At 61.4% G+C, this 20,081-nt stretch overlaps 1 protein-coding gene and 1 long non-coding RNA gene across 2 annotated transcripts; both read right to left on the reverse strand.

The window, feature by feature from the left end:
* On the reverse strand, positions 1–19,023 carry GET4 (guided entry of tail-anchored proteins factor 4). The gene is made up of 9 exons (XM_027042435.2): positions 18,781–19,023; positions 14,140–14,218; positions 13,726–13,807; positions 13,222–13,371; positions 6,753–6,891; positions 5,573–5,713; positions 5,339–5,414; positions 5,134–5,206; positions 1–286 (listed from the first exon to the last, which is right to left on the reverse strand). The coding sequence occupies exons 1-9, from the start codon at positions 18,930–18,932 to the stop codon at positions 201–203; spliced, it is 978 nt and encodes a 325-aa protein (XP_026898236.2). The 5' UTR covers positions 18,933–19,023; the 3' UTR covers positions 1–200.
* Positions 7,197–11,482, reverse strand: LOC128313603 (uncharacterized). The gene is made up of 2 exons (XR_008294529.1): positions 8,832–11,482; positions 7,197–7,751 (listed from the first exon to the last, which is right to left on the reverse strand). It is a non-coding gene; the product is annotated as an uncharacterized LOC128313603 (long non-coding RNA).
* Positions 19,024–20,081: the final 1,058 nt, after the last annotated feature.

Raw genomic sequence — 20,081 nt, forward strand, 5'->3', positions numbered from 1 at the left:
GAGGGTGGGAGCGCGGCAAGGCCCGTGCTTTATTGTGGTCAGTCTGGAGGTGCAGTGCGGCCCAGCCAGCACAGCCGCGGCGGAGGCGCAGCCCGGGGCGGGCGCACAGACGCCAACGTGGCCACGGCAGCCGCGGACCGGGAGCCCCCGGGCATGGGGGCCCGGGCTCGGGGCGGCTTCGTGCGGGCCGCCGGGCGGGGTCAGTCGAGCTCGATGGGGCTGCTGTCGTCCTGACTGTCCTCGCCCTCCTGCTCCGAGGCGCCCATGAGGCTGCTCAGAAGGTTCCCTGGAAGCAAACGCAGGCGCCGTGAGGCACAGCGGCCCCGCGTTGCCGGCACCCCTGCTCGGGGAACCCCAGCTTCCACGGCACCGTGTCCCGGGGCCCGGACGGGAGGCGCGGGGGCCCCACCACGCGTCCCTGGGAACGCGGATGCCTGTGCACGGAGCCCTCGGAGTTGTCAGTAACCCGCGGTCACAGGGACGTCACCATCCACCGACACGAGGCCGTAAATTACACACGTGCTGACTTAAAGGTATCCAGAAACGGGTCGGGATGCGTCAGAGACCCCAGGGCCACACGCGGAGACGTTAATGGCTGTCGCCCACTGGCGCAGTCACCACGGACACTTTGCCTCACTCTGATCTCACCCACGGAACCACTACTGTGTCACCACAGGGTCAGCAGTTTACAAAGTCCTTGAAGCCAAGCCACCGAGAAAGTAAGAACACACGCACACGGGAACGACGTTCTCGGGACAGACTGCCACGAAGGTGCAGAATCGTCCCCGATCTGCCGCTAACCCGGGTCCAGCGAACACACCAGCAGCACTCTGGGCGCTGGAAGGGCCGACTCTGAAGTTCTGGTGGGAAACGAGCGAGCACGAAGTATGAGGACGCGCGTGGCGAGGAGGGAGGCTGGACGTCAGGCCCGACAGATGCAAACACGCAGCCCCCAGGCCCGGGTGAAACCACAGTGCACCTACACGCAGCTGGCACAGGAAGGAAGGTGGGTCTCCACCCCCCGCCTTCCCCGGCACAAATCCGGACGCCAGACACACAGTTTACAACTAGAAAGTCAAACCGTGTTCCCCAGGAGATGCCTTTCCACACAGTCTCAGGAAGACCTTTTCACGGTTTGGCCCACGTGCATCAAAATGGCAAACGTCCACCCAGCCCGAGCCCGAGGGACCGACGAGGCAGGGTGCCACGTGGATTTGGACAGCAGGACGGGGGCAGGGTCACGGAGCTTTGCGGGACGAGCCCGCGGCTGAGCCTGGCACCTGGGGCAGCCTCAGCTCCATCAAGAACCAGGCGCAGTCAGTGTGGAGGATACGTTGCAAGGGCACACAACAGCCATCTGTGTGTTTTTGCAGTTACTTCCAGAAGGAAGCTGAGGAAGGGAAGAAGTCTGAACAGCAAGGTGGATTTCGGTGCGTGCTGGCGAATACGAACTCCACGAGGTAACACCTACCCGCTCAAAAGTAGTAGCACGTCGAGGCTCGTAAAAGCCACTCTCAGATGAAGGGCTACAATGGTCCCTGCCCCGGTGGAGGTCGAAGTTGACATGGGACCCCAGTGAAGGCGACGGCACGTGGTGTTGAGGCCTGGGGCCGCCAGGCTAGGCAGACGAGGGGCAGAGGCCTGGCCTCGAGACGCCAGGTCAGAAACCTGGCATCTAACAGCGGCCAAGACGAACCCGTGAAGAAATGCACGGTGTGCACGGGCCGGTAAACGAGTCAGGAGCCCCCCTCGGGAACCACCCCCGCCCCCCGAACAGAGCAAAGTCCTGGTCCCGACGGCCTCACTGGCGAGTCCCGCCGAACGCTTCAAGGACACCCCACACCGGTCCTTCTCAGACTTCTCCAGAAACGCTGAGGAAGAGGGAGCGCGTCCCAACTCCTTCCAGGCGGCCGGCGTAGCCCCCATACCAAAGCCCAAGGCGCCGGGGGGGAGATCGGGGGCCGCCACCCCTCGTGAGCGCTGATGCAAACGCCCGAGCAGAGCGCCGGCAAACAGACCGCGACAGCGCACCCACGGACGACGCGCCCCGAGGCGCCTCGCGCCTGCACCGCGAGGAGGGCTCCCCACAACAGGCCGGCCGGGGGGCGCGGCCCCTGGGCAGAGGGGGGAAGACCCACGCGATCGTCCACCTCCGCGGACGGGGGATCGGCCCCTGGCCGGCCCCACGCGGTCATCACGGCACTCAACCAACCGGGAACGGGAGGAGCCACCTCCACACGGTCCCCGCCGTCTCTGGAGAGCCCACGGGGGACGTCATGCGCAGGGGCGAGACCCTGAGAGCTCCTCCTCGAGGAGCAGACACGCGAGGAGGCCCTCGCCGCCTCCATTCCACACCGAACTGGAAATTCCAGCCAGAGCAAGCAGGGAGAGAGAGAAGGAAAAGGCACCCACGGCGCAAAGGAAGCAGCAACACCGTGTTTGAGCAGGACGTGGTCCTGCCACACAGAAAACCCCAAGGGCTGCACGAAACAGCCGTCGGAGCAAGTGAATTCAGCAAAGGAGTGGGATACAAAGCACGTGGAGATCCGTTGAATTTCTCTACGCCAATAATAAATAACCGGAAAAAATATCAAGAACAATTCCATTCACAGCAGCATCCACAAGAATAAAACACTGAGGCACTGGCTTTAACTGAAAGGTTGAACGACTCATGAATGAAAATGATAAAACACTGAAAGTCACTGAAGTCACAAATAAATGGAAATGCTTTCTGTGTCCACGGGTTGGAAAACGTGATACCGTGTAAATGCCAATACCCTCCAATGCCATCTACAGGATCAACGCAGTCCTTGTCAAAATCTCAACGACGTTTTTGCAAGAAAAGAAGAACCCACTCTAAAATTCATACAGAATTGCAAGAGACTCAAACAGCCAAAACTACCCTGAACAAGAACAAAACCAGAGAGCTCACGTTTCCTGATTGCGTGAGCTCAAAGCGGTGTGGTGTGGGCAAAGACACACACACACACGCACGCACGCAAGCAAAGACCCATGGAACAGAACAGAGAGCCAGAAACAGGCCCGAGCACATGGGGGTCAAACAGATCTGGCCAGCGTGACAAGACCACTCATGGGAAGATCAGTCTCTTCAACAAACGGGACACTGGACCCCGACCTCGTGTGCACACAAAAAATAGCTCAACGTGGATCAAGGACCTAAATGTAAGCCCCAGAACAGTAAAACTCGCAGAAGACACAGAGTGAACGCTTCCCAGCACCGGACCTGCCGAAGACTGTGGCTGGGACACACAAGGCCCAGGGAACAGAGGAGAAACAAACGGACTTGGTGAAAATTTTAAGTTCTGCGTCAGAGGATGCTACCCAGAGTGAAAAGGCTGCTGGGTGTTGGGAGGGGCGAACAGGCAGAGCACAGAGGATTTTTAGGGCAGAAACCACTCTGAATGACTAATGGTAGGTGTGTGTGTCTAAACCTATAAATGTATGGCATTAAAAGTGACCCTGAATGTAAACCATGAACTTCAGATGAGAGTGATGCGTCCGTGCAGGTACAATTTCAACAAGTCCCCCCTCTGTCGCGGGATGCAAGTACCAGAAAGGGCTGTGAGGGGCAGGGAGGTACATGGAAAATCTCGGGGCCTTCCTCTTTACGTCTGTGAAACTTAAGCTACTTTAGAAAAATAAAGTCTGGCGGCACCTGGGTGGCTCAGTCGGTCAAGCGTCCAACTTCAGCTCAGGTCATGATCTCACGACTCATGAGTTCGAGCCCCACGTCGGGCTCTGTGCTAACAGCTCAGACTCTGGAGCCTGCTTTGGATTCTGTGTCTCCCTGTCTCTCTGCCCCTCCTCTGCTCATGCTTTCTTCCTCAAAAATAAATAAACGTTAAAAACATTTATTGCGATAAATACAGTCTTAAACAATCCACAAAACGGGAAAAAATATTTCTGAATCTTACATCTGACAAGTGTAGAGAATTCGTCAACTTGATTCAAAAATAAGCACGTGACTTGACCAGATATACAGGTGTACAAATAGCCAATAAGCACGAGAAAACATGCTGCACGACCCTCGTCATTAGGGAGATGCGACCCAGCCACAGCGAGCTCCCACCTCACACCCTGTAGGACGGCTGCCAGTAAAACACAGAAAACGGCAAACGTGGGCGAGGACGTGCGAAAACCAGACCCCTCGCGCACAGCTGGTGGACACGTCTGTCAGGCACAGTCGGGTAGCGACTCCAAACTTGAACACAGAACTTCAATGTGACCTGGTGAGTCCAGTTTGGAGTGTACTACCCAAAGCACTGGGCGCAGGGACCCCAGCAGACAGGTGCACCCCATATTCACAGCAGCAAATTCACACAGCGAACAGGCGGAAGCAACCCGTGTGCATCACAGATGAAAGTAACACAACACGCGCCATCCACCCACGAAACACTATTTGGCCTTAAAAGGGAAGGAAGTTCTGGCACCTGCTCCAACATGGGCAGACCCTGCAGACACCATGGTGAGTGACACAAGGCAGACACGGGAGGACGCGCACCGGGACCCACTCCCACGAGGCCCCGGGGTCGTCAGACTCACGGACACGGGAGGACGTGCACCGGGACCCACTCCCACGAGGCCCCGGGGTCGTCAGACTCACAGACACGGGAGGACACGCACTGGGACCCACTCCCACGAGGCCCCGGGGTCGTCACGCTCATGGACACGGAAGGACACGCACTGGGACCCACTCACACGCAGTCCTGGGGTCGTCACACTCACGGACACAGGGTAGGTGGTGGGACCGTGTCTGGGGGAGCGGGTGGAGGTCCGTGTATAACAGACAGAATCTCAACGTGGGGAGATGGAACATTCTGGAAACGGATGATGCAGATGGCTGCACAGCAGCGTGAATGTGCTCAGTCCCCTGAGCCGTTCAGTTAGAAGTGGTTAAAATAGCAAATTTCACGATACATGCGTCTTACCACAAAAGCGAAAGATGAAAGAAAACACCCACCGACGGGGCCCTGGGATGACAGGGCCCGCACAGCTGTGTGGGAGTCTACTGGGAGAAGGACCTCAGGGCCGAGCAGACACGGAGCCCGGGAGAGGACCGCACCTGCGCCCGCCTCGCTCCCTCCCTGCGCCCCCGCCCGCCCCCCCACTCACCCAGCAAGCCCCCGTACGAAGACGTCTGCTTGGGCGGCACCCCAAAGAACAGCTGTCCTATCCGGTCCAGGTACTGCAAGAGACAGAGGCACGGGGTCAGCGGGGTGCAGACACGCGGGCGACACGACCTCCCACCCGCCCGGTCCCCGAGGCTCCCCGTACCCTCTCCTCCTCCAGCTGTCGCCCGGCCCCACGCGCCCCTCACCTCATTGTACATGGGGTCCCGCCGGAGGGACGGCTGGTACTGCTCGCACAGCACCGTGAACACGGTCAGTTTGCCCCTGAAGCGACACGGATGGCAGCACGGATGTCCAGGAGAGTCCAACGTGCAGGGCACACGCACGCGCCCCTCCACACGTGTGCGCATCCCTCTGTGCGCTCTGTACCCCCTCCCCCCCCCCCCACACACACACGACCCCTCCACGCACACACAACTCACCCATCTACGGCCAGCAGCAGAAACCAGATGAAATTCAGCAGAGGCTGCACAAACGGAGGGCCGTTCTCGATGGACGGGTGTTTCTGCGTGTATGTTGTGAACACCACTGACGCGCTGCTTTTGTTCTTTAAACAGAGAAACCTGGAAGGGACGCCCTAGTAAAGCAGGGTACCAAGGCAGAAACAAGGGACTCGCACAGACGCTCACGTGAGCACCAGACCTGGGATGCTTCTGGGGTCACAGCAGAAGGCCGTCCCCAAACAGCACACGGGGGCCCCCGCCATGCACGGCACCCCTCCGCATTCGCAATTTCCAGGCGAGGACGTGAAGCTCGCGAGGGTGACCATGTCTGTGGCGGGTTCTCGAACTCCAGACCGTGCGCGCCCAGCAAGTCAGTCCAGGGCCCTGGGGAGTGTGCGGGGCAGTGGGACAGGCTCTGACTCCCGCCCCGTGGGACCATCTCCACAGCCTTCCCGTGGCCGCTTGTCCCTCCTCGTCAAGGTGCCAGCGAGGTGACCGGGTGGTCTCGGGATCCACACACAGGCGCCGTGCACCACACAGCTGGGCTCGGGGGCTCCGGAGTCCCCGAAACTCTCCATTTAGAGGCACAGACACGTATCAGGCCGCCGTGCGGCAGGGCGGGGAGCTCCGAGGTGCTGTCAGGTCCAGCGAGCGTGCTGTGACCCCCCTCCCGTTCACATGCACAGAATGTGTCCTATTCCAACACCCGGCCACTGATTCCGGGGGTTTCCGAGGCGGGAGCGCGGGCCCACCCTGCCTCCCTCCCAAGCTGTGCGTGCTCGACGGTCCCGGAAAACCACTGGCGAGGGGGCAGGGAGGCAGACCGACGGGAGCGGGGGAACCTCACACGAGACGTCCGGGACCCACACTCGCTCCTCGACCCGGGACACCTCGGACATCTTATTAAATACGCACACCCCCCGAATGACAGCGGCCTGCCACCCAGAAAATCTAGAGAACGGAACACGGGGAGGAACGGCAGGACGCCGGTCAGAACACTCCCTTCCGCGGCCGCCCGACTCAAATCCCACAAACGGTCCGGGGGACCGGGGCGACAACACACAGCCTCCCCGACAGGTCTGCGGCAGGGTCGCAGGGTGGCGACCCTGGGTGGCGTCTCGGCCAGGTGACAGGAGGCCGAGCCAAGGCGGGTACCTACTGTAGCACGGCCTGGGCCACGAACATATCCACCTCGCTGCGGAAGCCCCTGGACGTGGAGTACTCCACCAGCATGTGCGCACAGCCCTCGCCGTCCGCCGAGTGCAGGAAGTGGTACCGGGACTCGCAGTAGTTCTGCTCTGCGGGAGGGAAGCGGACACCGTGAGCCCGAGCGCTCCGCACACCCGCCCCGCCCCCCCTGCCCCTGCACACCTGCCTGTGCCCTGCACACCCGCCCTGGGCACCCCCTGCACTCTGCACACCACCCCGCCCCCCCCGGCCCCCGCACACCTGCCTGTGCCCTGCATACCTGCCCTGGGCACCCCCTGCACTCTGCACACCTGCCCCGCCCCGCCCCCCCCGGCCCCCGCACACCTGCCTGTGCCCCACACACCCACCCTGGGCACCCCCTGCACTCGGCACACCCGCCCCGCACCCCCCCGGCCCCCGCACACCTGCCTGTGCCCTGCACACCATCCCCACCCCCCACACACCTGAGTGCGCTCTACACCCACCCCCGAGGCGTCCCATTCACCGCCTCAAATGCCCATGGTGGGAGGGCAGGCTTCGGGCTGAAGTCCCCACACTGGCATCCGCATTAGCTGGCTCACGAGAGCGGGCCGACGCGAGACCCCCGGACTCATGCTTCTGACAACTGAGACGCAGGCCCCGCAAACCCCGGCACGCAAATGCAGCGAAGGTCAGAGTGGTGCCAGGACCAGGTCGGGCCCGCCTGTCCCCCAGGCCACACGAAGGCCCCTGCCGTCCTGACGGCCACCCACCCTCTGTCCACCTTCCGACGCACATTCCACATTCACTACTTCCCTCTCCGTGTTTGCGGTCCGTCCCCCTCAAGAAGCCCTGCTGGACGAAGGACTGGATGTCCCCACCAGGACTGATGTCCCAGTCAGGATGGACCCGTCCTGCGAGTGGCGAGGACACGGCTCAGCCCCACTGTTTCCCAAGAAGGGCCACACTGTCCCGCTCAACGTGGAGTCACCTAGGAGCCGGACAGACACGTGGAACCTCAGGCCCCAAACTGGAACCTGCACCCCAACAGGTGAGTTGGGGGCACTCTGGCCTCGACCTTCTGAGCCTGTTCCCTGGGGCCACACCTCTCACCAGGGCAGGAAGCTCTAGTGCTAACAGCACAAAAGGGGGCTGGAAGGACCTTCCGGGAGAAGTGTGCTCCAACTAACCTGTTCCTGAAGCACTCCTATTGTACGCTGCTCGTGGGATGAGCTCTACTGGTACGTTTGTTAAAAAAATAACAAAAATCCCAGCCTTCCCAACGCCAGTAAATGACTCCCGCTGTACCCCTGCTCCCCACACTCATTGCTCGGAAACCTGTCTCCCTGCCTGCTGGCCCTCACAACACTAGCGATTCGACACCCTTCCCTCTTGCCGGATGCTGGCAACGCCTGGGCACCCCTGGCTGCCATGGCCAGGGGGGCGGGGCTCGGCATCCTACAGAGCACAGGGGTCCAGAGCATCCGCCGTGCTGAGGCACAGCCCCGGCCTAGACCAAGCACCTCCCCACACCCTGGCCCATTTCCCAGAGTGGACCGGATCACGACCCCGTCTCGCTCACAAGGCCCCCCGGCTCCCACACCTTTTCAGGGCTAAGGCGCCATGCCCCAGCCGCCTGCCACCTTCTACCGGGAATAGTGGCCCCTGGCTGGCCAGGACTGCTTCCTGCCATTGGCCCCAGCCCCCAGCGCCCCGCACACCACCTTCCGGAGCTCAGAATGGTCCGAGCCCCCATTTCTTTGTGTACTTGCGCTCTCTTCTCTCCCTCAGACCATCCAAAAATAACCTTCTGGTTTTAGAGCATCCACAGGAACAGAAAAATTGGGCAAAACCATGCCCGGATGTTCTGTCCCAGAACCAGACTGGCTCCAAGAACCATACTGGACCCTGTACAAGAGCACCTTGGGGATACTGGGGGTCGGTTCCAGATCACCGCAACAAAACCAAGTTTTTGGTTTCCCAGGGCACAGAAAGCTGTGTTCACAGTCTGCTAAGCGTGCCCTAGTGCTATGTGAAAACAAGAAATAGAACTTAAATAACAAACGTTAACCATCACCCAAGCCTGCAGCGGGCTGTAACCTTTCTGCCGGTGGAAGGTTTTCCTGGAGGCCGCCGGCTGCTGACCGTCAGGGTGGAGGTTGCCGGAGGCTGGGGTGGTTCTGGCAAGTTCTGAAATGAGATGATCAAGTCTGTTGTGCTGACTCTTTCCTGAAAGGCCCCTCCGTAGCGTGCGATGCTGTTCGACAGCATCGTACCCACAGGAGACCTTCCTTCACGCCTGGGGTCCAGCCGCTCACACGTGCTGCGGCTTTAGTGACTCCGTTTACGCGCTGCTCTCAACCCTTTGTGGTCATTTCGACCGTCCGCGCGGCGCCTTCACCAGGAGTGGGTTCCAGCTCCAGAAACCTCCTCACTTGCTCACCCGGAAGGAGCGGGTCCTCGTCTGGTGAAGCGTGAGACGGAAGCCGTCCAGCCCCACCCGCAGGCTCCACCTCTGGTTCTGGTTCTCTTCCTGTTCCCCCACATCTGCACGGACTTCCTCGCCCGTGTCCCGAACCCCTCGAGGTCGTCCCTGAGGGCTGGCATCGCCTTCTGCCAAACTCCTGTCACAACTGACATTTTGGCCTCTTCCTGCGAATCACGTACATTCTTAGTGGCATCGAGAACGGTGACTGCTTTCCGGCAGGTTTTCTGGCATCGAGAAGGGTGACTGCTTTCCGGCGGGTTTTCGGCGGACTCTTCCCACCAGAGGAAGCACCATCCGTGGCAGCTACAGCCTTACGAAGTGCGCCTGTTAAAGAAGTCTTGAGGACCGAAACGACTCCTCCATCCACGGGCGGCAGGACGGATGCCGAGTCAGGCCATGAACACCACGCTCGTCTCACTGCCCGTGTCCGTCCGAGCTCTCGGGTGACCAGGGGCGTCGCACACAGACGCGCTGCCATCCCGGCGGCGGCGTCCCGTCGGCAGAGGACAGGCAGCGCCCACTCCGCGTGCTCGCTCAGGGCCCTCGGACTCGGGACGGGTCGCTGGGCACTGGTCCCGGCTTGCGGTCACCGGCTGCTGCGTCAGCCCCGGACGGGAGGGTCGGCCGGTCCCTTGAGGCTGGGAAGCCAGGTGCCGACGTCTCTCTAACGACGCACGTCCTCGACCCGTGTGGCGTGCGGGCCCCTTGGTTAACGGTCGCAGCTGGATCTTCCGGACCCCCTGCAGCCGCGTCTACACCGCCGTGCACTCTTCCGTCTTGGACGCGGCCTCTGCTGGCTTCAGACTCTCCTCCCGCAGCTTCCTCCCCGCCTCGGCCTTCCTTCGTGGAACTGAGGCAGTCAGCGCGCGGCTCTGGGTTAGGCTGTAGCTAATGGGGATGCCGTGGCTGGTTCGCTCTTCTGTCCCGACCGCTAAAACGGGGAGGCTGATTCTTTCCCATGCTAATTTCCTTCCGGAGCGTGTCCTTTGCGCCGACCACCCGGCTAAGCGTCCGGGGCGAGGGGCCCGGTTTCCGCCTTCCTCACCGAGCTTACTCGTCCGTAGCTCGTGATCTGACGTCAGAGACGTGAGACTCTTCCTTTCGCTGGGACCCCAGGGGCCTCTGTAGGGTCATTACGTGGCCCAGTTTCAGTGCTGTTGTGTCTCAGGAAACAGGGAGGCCCGAGGACGAGGAGGGAGACGGGGGAGCGGCCGGTCGGGAAAGCGGTCAGCACACACACGGTTATGGATTGTGTTTGCCCTTACGTGAACGCGGTTCCTGGTCCCCAAAACAATCACGATGGTAACGTCAAAGATCACGGTCACAGATCACAGTGACACATTATGACAAAAAACCTTGGGGCATCTGGATGGCTCAATTAGTCGAGCGTCCAACTCTTTATTTCGGCTCAGGTTGTGGGATCGGGCTGAGCGTGGAGCCTGCTTGGGATTCTCTGTCTCCCTCTGCCCCTCTGCCCAGCTCGTGCTCTCTCTCAAAACTAAAAAAAGTTAACTTTAAAAAAAAATAATAATAAAAAGAATAAAAATCTCGAAGTATCGTGAGAATTAGCAACATGTGACACAGAGACAGCAAGCAAGCAGGCGCTGTTGGAAAAATGGCGCCAATAAACTTGCTCAACACAGGGTCACCGCAGACCGATGTGTGGGCAATGCGGGATCTGTGAAGCGTACCAGAACGAGGTGTGCCTCAATCAGCAGACCGCCACAACACAGCAGAACTGACAGTGGAGGCAAGCTGTGGAGGGTCAATCACCGCGGCCGCAGGCCTGTCCCCAGGGGCCACAGCCGTACAGACATCCCTAAACACAGGCTCTGGACACAAGCCACGGACGCCGGGGCAGGACAGGACGTGGGATCTGTGCCTCAGGCACTACGCATAACTGCCTATATCCTGAATTTTAAAATCATGTTCCTAAATATGAATGCTTTAAAGCTGGCTCTCAACCCCTGAGGCCCCTGAAGGACTCTTTTTTTTTTTTAATGTTTATTTACTTAAGAGACAGCGAGGGGCGCCTGGGTGGCGCAGTCGGTTAGGCGTCCGACTTCAGCCAGGTCACGATCTCGCGGTCCGTGAGTTCGAGCCCCGCGTCGGGCTCTGGGCTGATGGCTCAGAGCCTGGAGCCTGTTTCCGATTCTGTGTCTCCCTTTCTCTCTGCCCCTTCCCCGTTCATGCTCTGTCTTTCTCTGTCCCAAAAATAAATAAACTTTGGGAAAAAAAAAAAAAATTAAAAAAAAAAAAGAGACAGCGAGTGAGCACATGCGTAGGGGAGGGGCGGAGAAGGAGAGAGAAAGAACCCCAAGCAGGCTCCCCAATGCCAGCACTGAGTCTGACGTGAGGCTCGATCCCACGTACCGTGGGATCATGACCTGAGCTGAAACCAAGAGTCAGGCCCTCAAGTGACTGAGCCGCCCAGGCGCCCCCACCTCTGAGGGTCTCTCGGAGCCACGGACGCAGGATCACATCTGTTTTCTGCCTGGCATCTCCCCATGGACCCCCCAAATAGACTGGGCAAAAGGGGCGCCAAATAAATGCTTGCTAGGAACACAGGTTTGCTGTAGCCGCCCCTGATTGCAGAGCAGGCCGTCCACCTGCACGTGCACACCCCAGGCCAGCCCCTGCAAGATGGGGCGGGAGTAAGGGGCAGGGGCCTCAGGGACCCCCCACCCCACCGGGCCGGCGAACACCGACGGTCTCTCCCTGAGGGGCTTCCGGGCACCCACAATGAGCGACACACTCCAGCATCGGGTGGGTGGGAGGGCGTTCTGGTGGGGACAGACGACAGACAGAAAATGCATGGGGCCCATGCGAGGCTGGAAGGCCAGGGCGGCCCCAGGGAGGGGAAGCAAGGCGCCCCCAGGGAGTGCATGCCAGCAGAGGAGGGGCCCAAACCGCCTCAGCCCCAGCGCCCAGCTGCTCCTGCTTGGGCCCCCCTCCGGCTCTGGGTCAAAGTGGGGAGGGGATTCAGCTGCCCTCTAAGGAGAGCGTCCTGACTGTCTGGCCTTTGAACCCATGCACATCTGACCGTTATCCTCCCAGCAGCCCTCTGGGGTGCGGGCAGGGCTGGCACGCCAGGAGCTGAGGGGTCTGAGGAGCCCCACTCGTGGGTCACAGCGGGTGGGGACACGCGGACCAGTGAGCGGTGCCACCCCGAGAGAAGAGGGGAGGAGTCTGTGTGCTCACACAGCCGGCATCCCCGTGTGGGCGAGGGCTGGGTTCGTGGGGGGCGGCCACCACACGCGTGCCGCCGGACGAGAGGCAAAGCAGGGACGCGTTGGGCCCGCCGGCGTGGGGAGCAGGCAGGCCTATCTGACCCCAGAGCCGCCTCTGGACCCAGGCTGCTTCCAGGAGGAGCCGCTAACACAGACGCGACCCGGCGGAAGGCCGCCTGCAAGTGAAGGAAGGTGACTCTGTGCCCCCACCAAGGCACCTCCCCCCTGCCCAGCGGACGCCCGGTGACGACCCCCGGGAAGGCTGACGCGGTGTGAACGAGCTGCCCGCAGCACTCACTCAACAGGACACAGGTGTTCAAACCCTCCTGAACAAATGCTGTCCAGGTCACCAAACCGAGGGTCTTTCCCGGCCCTTGAGCACCAGACTCAGAGCTGAGGGTGCGAACCACACCCAGAAACTGCCTGGCATCCCCCCCGGCCCCCTCATCAGCCAAGTGCTTAATCAGGAGCGGAGATTTAAACTTGAAGACGACGCAGCACGCCGTGCCATCACAGAGCCCGCCTGGGGAAGATGTCCCAGAGAGGAAACTGGGGGTGGCGGGGGGCGGACAGGAAGGGCCAGACCAGCGGAGAGCAAATCCTCCCCTCCTGGCTCCCCGCGGCCCAGGACTGCGACTGCTGACAACAGCTGACACCAGTAAGAGCCACCAAGGCAGAAACGGGCGGCTGTTTGGGGACGGCCTGCACCCTCCCGCCGAGAGCTTTCCCCGCACCGGGCCTACCTTTCCACAGGGTGAGGGCCAGCAGCTGGTGGAGACGGGGGTGGCCCAGCTTCCCTGATCCTCCACTGGACCACTTCAGGGCTCGAGACACAAAAGCCACTCGCTCTGGGGAATTCGGGTCCATCAGACTGAACAGTTTAGCCAGATTTTCTAAAACGACACAAACACAGACCCTTATCCAGAGAAGCACTGCCGTTCAGCGCCCCGCAAGCCACAGTCAGGGTTCACCGAAACAAGAACTATCCACCCCGGAGCTGAGAAATGGCGTTCTGGTGTGTCCCCCCGCTGACCTCTCGGCCGCAAAGTCAGCAGCCTGGAGGCTCGGCCTGTGTCCTGGAGCAGAGGGGGAGCTGGCCCCCAGGGGACCCGCCCCGATGCACACTCAGCGTGCGGGCAGGCTGGCAGGCGAGGTGCCAGCGTCCACCAGAGAGGGCGCGCGCGTGCGCGATGGGGCGTCACTACTCCACGTGCACAGGTACCTCGTGCACAGTCAGAAAGCCTCACCCAACAGGTCAGCGGCCACCTCGACTTCTGCCTTCTCCAGCGACTCTAAGACCAACATGGACAAGTCCGCAGCGCTGTTTTGCTACAAAACACAGAAGTGAGTAGGAATCACAGAAGCAGAACCCTGGCTGGTCTTTAGAAGCCCCGGCAGAGCTGGACGGCTGCTCCGGTGTCCAGCCAGAAACGCGTGGCGGGGAGATGCACGGGGCCCCCCGGGCGGGGCGCCTGGAGGACGGAGACCCTGGCCGGCGCGGCACCCGGCACCCTCACACGGCACCCCGGACACAAGCACACCCGCCTGGCGGTGGCCAGCGACAGGGACGGTCCACGGTCGTCCGCCACACCTCTCCCTGGACGCTCCTTTTCCAACCCGCAGGCCCCAAGCAGAGGGGGAAAGGCAGGCCCGCCGCGTACTTGGCCGTGGCTGAAGAACAGGAGTGCCCCCGAGCACATGAGCTCCCGCGCCTCCGTGTGCTTGCTCTGTGACATGTACCTGTAAGACAGAGAGGAGGGCGGAGCCCCAGTTAGGTCCAGTTATGCCCCGTGCTCCCCCGCAGATGTCCTCCGCAGTCTGACACACTCTCGGAATCACGCTCGCCCAGCCCAACGGCTACGGTTTAGAGAGAAAATGCAAAAGATACGACGTGTGAGTAAACACAGGAACTTTATACGGCAAACGATCCCGGAAACACGCGTGTGCGCCTGCGTGCGTGACCGACCAAGAACAGAGTCGAGCTGTGTCGTCGCCTGAGGCCTGCCACCTCACCGGGCGGTCATGGCACCCCGGCCCCCACCCACCGTGGCAGAGAGTCCCTGCCGTCAGCGAGGCAGGCCTCGGGGGACTGGCAGACCCACACCCCCCATCTGACAGCAGCACGGGTGGGGGGCCCGGCGCAGCTCAAAGGTCGCAGCAGAAGGACCCAGAGAAAGGCTGGATGACGTCCACCCCGAGCACACAGGCCCTGCTTTGGTGGTGGGACCCGCGTGAAGGACAGAGCGACATACTGGTGTCCATCGGAGAACCAAAGGTCAGGGCCCCGCTCGGGGGTCGGGACAGCAGGAGCTCACTGGGGGACGTTGACTCTCTCTGTGGTCCCCACCCCCTCCACCCCACCCTGTCCTGCCTCACTTTCCCATTTTGGACACATTTCTCAGTTTCCTTAACTGCAGAGAGATAGACACACCGAGAAGCCGGAGCCTGGCAGGCAACTAAACACAAACAACAGGATGGCGGTCTGTCTGCGACAGGCGACATTTAGCGAAGCCGAGCTGAGCCTGAGAGAGAGCCAACGGCAGGAAGCAGCTCCCCGCAGCCCGGCGCAGAGCTAAGCGCGCGACCCGACGCTCGACTCGCTGGCCGTGCGTCTATCTCCGTGATTATCAGAAAAGAAACAGAACCAAAACAAATCGAAGAAAGATACCAAGCGAGCAGCGCAAGGTGCTCCCAAGACAGGCAAACAGCAAACACGGAGGCCTGGGAGCCCGTCTGTAGCTCGCCCCGACCGGCAGGCCAGGGGGGACGTGAGCGCCTGGCTATTCAACTAACCACAGAAACGGTCTTTGCTTCACCAAGGTTCCACGACCGGAACCCCCCAGGACAACACGGCCCCGCCGCGATCAGCACACAGAAGACCCATCTGCCGGGCGGGGGCGGCACCGGTGGGGGGAACCCGCAGCCCGGCCAGAAAACCACCGCCAGCCTGCGGGCTGCGCCCCCCCCACACGCCCAGCTCGTCGCAGCCCGGTCCTGCCGGGGGCCCACACTGCCACGGGTGGTCCCGGGAAGGCGAGTTCCAGAGGCGCGCAGCCCCACGCTGCCACAGGCAGGGACACGCGGAACCGCAGGCACCTCTCCCGTCTGAGATAACCTCTCAGAGCACCAGATGACAGAAGTCCCTGGGACAACGGGGCCTGCTTTTGAGCACCCGCAGCTCCAGGGCTGGGGGCTCCAAGGGGAGCGGAGCAACGCAAGCGTTCCACGGCGCACACGCCCGGCTCGGGGAGCTCGCGTGTTGCAGATCAACCAAAGCTGGAAAAAACGGAAACAGTGAAAGGCGATCGTGAGAAATGCACGTGCTTCTGTCTGGAATTCAGGGGATGGGAAGGGATTTAGTGCCGGGGCCCAAGGCGTTGGTGCGGGGGGGGGGGGGGGGGGGGGGGGAGTTGAGAGCAGGCGGGCACCATCCACCATCCACGTGGCCCTGACGTCAGCACACATGTGTACGCACCAATGGAACCCGCACCTGGCCAGCACGTGATTGGGGCAGGGGGTGGGGCGCCCCACCCAGCCTTGTGCCTTGTCCGTTGATTCTGCTTTTTATTAAAAGAAGCAAGCAGAACGTAACAAAAACGTTAATACTACCAATAGAAATTGTGGGGTCAGAGAGAGGCATGTCAGGTGTCAGCTAACAGCACCCCATGCTGTGGAGCTCAGGAGGGCTCAGCATCACCGCAGGGTCACCCCGAGAACACGACCGGAACCCCCTGGAACCCCCTGGCACGGCCCCCTCCTTTAGGAAAAGTTCCTTGTTTGCTTGGAGGTTGCAGAGAACACGTGTTTTAAGTTCTTCTTTTAAAAATTTTCATTTGATTTGGGAGGCAAAACAGTGACACAGATGTCAGAAGGCCCCTGGGAAGGAAGACGGGTTTTGGTGAAATCAGAGGGACGCAGGCTGGATGCAGAGGGGCCCCCCCGGGAGGTGACAGTGGAGGCACTGGGCCAAGGGAAGCCAGAAGCGGGGGGCTAGAGAACTACTGAGTACCCATAACCCGACAGGCCTGGAAAAGAGACTGCCTCCTAGTCCCTGAGGAGCTCTGAAGACACTAAGTGGCCGCCTGCTGGCACCCCGGGGGGGGGGGGGGGCGGAAAGGGGGCAGAGCGTCCAGCTGATCGACTGGACCTCTGCCACGGTCCACGCCTGAGGGACGCGCACCAAGTAAGCCCGACCCACCCGCCTGCCCGATTCCGGGCTCCCTTCTCTTTCAGCTGCCCTGGAGTGCGGCAATTGCAAGTGTCATTTGTGGGAGTCTCTGACAGGTGAACGGGCGCCAAGCTGTGGTCCATCCGCAGCACAGAACACCACTTGGCCACAGAAATGAATTGACGCTACGCACGGGGGTAAATCCTGAATGATCATGCTGCGTGGACCCGAAAAAGACAAAAAGAGGATATGATTCCACTCACGTCACATTCTAGAAAATGCGAATCCATCTACCGTGACCGTGATGCAGAGATCAGGGGTTGCCTGGGGGCGAGGGGTACAGATGAGAAAACTTAGGCAGTGACGGAAACTCTTAGTATCCTGACTGCTGACGGTTTCGTGCGAGCATATGCCAAAACTCATCAGAGTGCGTGTTCTACGTAAACTCTTACACAAACGTGTATCTACTTACACAAAGACCAAAAACCTAATGTAACTCAGTGAACCTGACTTCTCCTAGAGCCACGCACCCACGAGGAGGGTTCTAAACAGGTCCGCACGGACGGTACCCTGGGAGACAAGGACAGCTCCCGGCTGTTTCACTCAGACCTTGTGGACGCCACAAATGCCACCACCGACTTCGTCCCCAGGGAGGCCAACGGCAGATCATTTACTTTTCCCAACTACCAAGAGGTGAAGGTACACCCCACTGCCCCACGACCAAGCCGAGGCTGAGACAGGTTCAGCAAGATGTCGTGGGTCACTGGTCACAGAGCAGAGGTGGAATTCGAAGTAGGTCAAGGCTGTGCTGGCAGAGAGCATGCTTTCCGTCACCACCCCCGGCCACTCCAGACACACACCCTGTGCAGAGACACTTGCCTCTTTATAGCTATCAACACCTCCTTTCCCCACACGGGCAGAAGTGTCTCAAAACAAGAAACACTGTTCGTTTTCGGGAAGATCCAGTTTCGCTGATTAATCACTGGGGCAAATATTTACATACAAATCCCGGAGAACAGCGAGCACCGGGGCAGATCTCCAGGCCACATGGATATCTGATTGCCAAGCGGCCAGGCGGAAGGCTTCATGTTGCAAACTTCAATGCCTAGCCTACTCAAGTCTTTGGCTGATTCCCTGAACCACAACCAACTCACTCCTACCTGGTCCTCTAAGCCAACACAGCCCACCGTCGTCTGGGACATGACGAGCCGCACTCAGAGCACCTCTGAGTCCCCAAGACCTTGATCCAACTGGTTATTTAAAGAAAATTAAAAAACCTAGGCCGAAATGGTGAACAGGCCCGACTCTGTGGCAGTTCGGAAAGAAAAAGCAGGCCACAAAACAGCTTTAACCACCTATAAAATGGTCTTTAAGGCCTATCCGACTCGCAACGAACGGCCCATTGCGTTCTGGCCTGAACCGTAGAGAAGCGGCAGAACTTACCGGAATGTGCCAAGAACCACCCAGAAATCACAGCAGCGGACGTGTTACAGCGCAACTACCGAAAGAAAATTAACGCAGGCCACGCGACACTCGCCAACGCTCCAGGGCCGCACCGGAAAAGCACATTTTATCGCCCGCAACCCGCAGCGGGCCAGCTTGCAGGCGTCGCGAGCCCAGAGCGCCCCCGCGCCCCGCAGCTCAGCGCCTCGGACACTCACCGCGGCGCCGGGGCTGCCGGCCGCGCAGGTGCAGGCGCAGCGCCGGGCTCGCGGGCACGGCTGGCCCAGCGCGCGGCGCAGGGGCCCCGGGGCAGAAACACGCTTAACCCGGACGACCGGACCGCCGGGGGACGCAGACCCCGAGGCTCGGTCCCGGGGTGGCCGTGGCTGGGCGAGGCCGGCCAGGGGCCCGGAGAGTGGATGCGTCGGGCCAGGCATGGGGCGGCCGGGCCGGGACTGGGGGAGGCCCGGCTGGCGGGGAGCTGGGCCGGGGCACGGGGGAGGCCGGGCTCGGCGTCCTCAGTCCTCCGCCTCCCGGCCGCCCGCCTGCTCCGACCGCCGCGGCGACAGGCAGCGGCGCGGGCCAATGGGGGCGCGGGGCGGCGAGGCGCGGCCAATGGAAGGCGGCCGGGGGCGGGGCGCCAGGCTCGGCGGAAAGCCCTGGAAGGCGGCGGCCGCGGCGCAGCGGCTACCTGAAGAACAGGGTCCGGTACATCTGGTGCGCCTCGTAGTAGTCACCCTTCTCGACGCTGGCGCGCAACTTGCCCTCCACGCGCTGGACACCGCCGCGATTCCGGGCGCCGTTCCGGGCACTCTCCTGCTCGGCCATCGCCGCCGCCGCCATCGGGCCGGCGCTCCGCGAAGGGCTGACGCTGTCGCAGGCGCGGTCGGCAGCGCCTCTCGGCTTCCGTCCCGGCGGCCGTCCGACGCCCTCTACGGTGGCCCGCGAGGAGCCGCGCGCAGCTGGAGGCGGGCGCGCCGGCGGGCGACCACGTGATTGCGGGGCGGGGCCCTGGAGCCAGCGGCGGACGGCCACGTGACCTCGGGGCGGGGTCGCGGAGCCTGCGGAGGGCGGCCGCGTGGCCGCTGGGCGGGGTGGAGGCGGCGCGCACGTGACCGCGGCTCGCTGGCTGACGCCACAATGGCGGCGGCACGTGACGACTGGGTTCTGGGGCGCTGCGGGGGAGAAACTGAGGCTGAGCGGCGCGGGGCTGGGGAGGGTGGCCTGAGGTGAAACAAGCGGCATTTCCACCATCGTTGGGACTCAAAGATTCCTAAATAAAAGCTGTGTTTTCACGCTTTCGGGCGCGGGTACAGGGGAGGTGAGGGTCCTGATTTGGCCCGGGTTTGGGACCAAAGAGAGGTCGAAGTCGAGATGACACGTCATCGCTCGAGTCGCCGGCTCGCTTGGACGCAGAAGCACCTGTTAACACAGAGCTGCAAGTCTGGTGGGAGATGGGGACAAGGACAGGACAGGGATGGGGCCAGGGGACGAGGACACATACGGCGGCTGTGGACGGGGATGGGGAGAGGGTGGGTTTTGGGGACAGGGATGGGGACACGGATAGAGGCTGGGGACAGAGGATGGGTTATGGGGACAGGGACAAGGATGGGACAGGGGATGGGGACTGGGACAGGGGATGGAGATGGGATGAGGACAGTGGATGGGTTCTGGGAACAGGGACAAGAATGGGACAGGGGATGGGGACAGAGGATGGGTGATGGTGACAGAGATGGGGACACAGATGGAGGCTGGGGACAGAGGATGGGTTATGGGGACAGGGACAAGGATGGGAGCAGATGAGGACACAGATGGAGGCTGGGGACAGTGGATGGGTTCTGGGGACAGCGGATGGGTTCTGGGGACAGGGAAAAGGATGGGACAGGGGATGGGGATAGGGACAGTGGATGGGTTCTGGGGACGGGGATGGGGACAGGGACTGGGGGGGGGGGGGAGCACAACTGCAGTCCAGTTGGATTTCAGTGTCAGCCA

The sequence above is a fragment of the Acinonyx jubatus genome, chromosome E3 (assembly GCF_027475565.1).
Source record: "Acinonyx jubatus isolate Ajub_Pintada_27869175 chromosome E3, VMU_Ajub_asm_v1.0, whole genome shotgun sequence".
NCBI lineage: Eukaryota > Metazoa > Chordata > Mammalia > Carnivora > Felidae > Acinonyx > Acinonyx jubatus.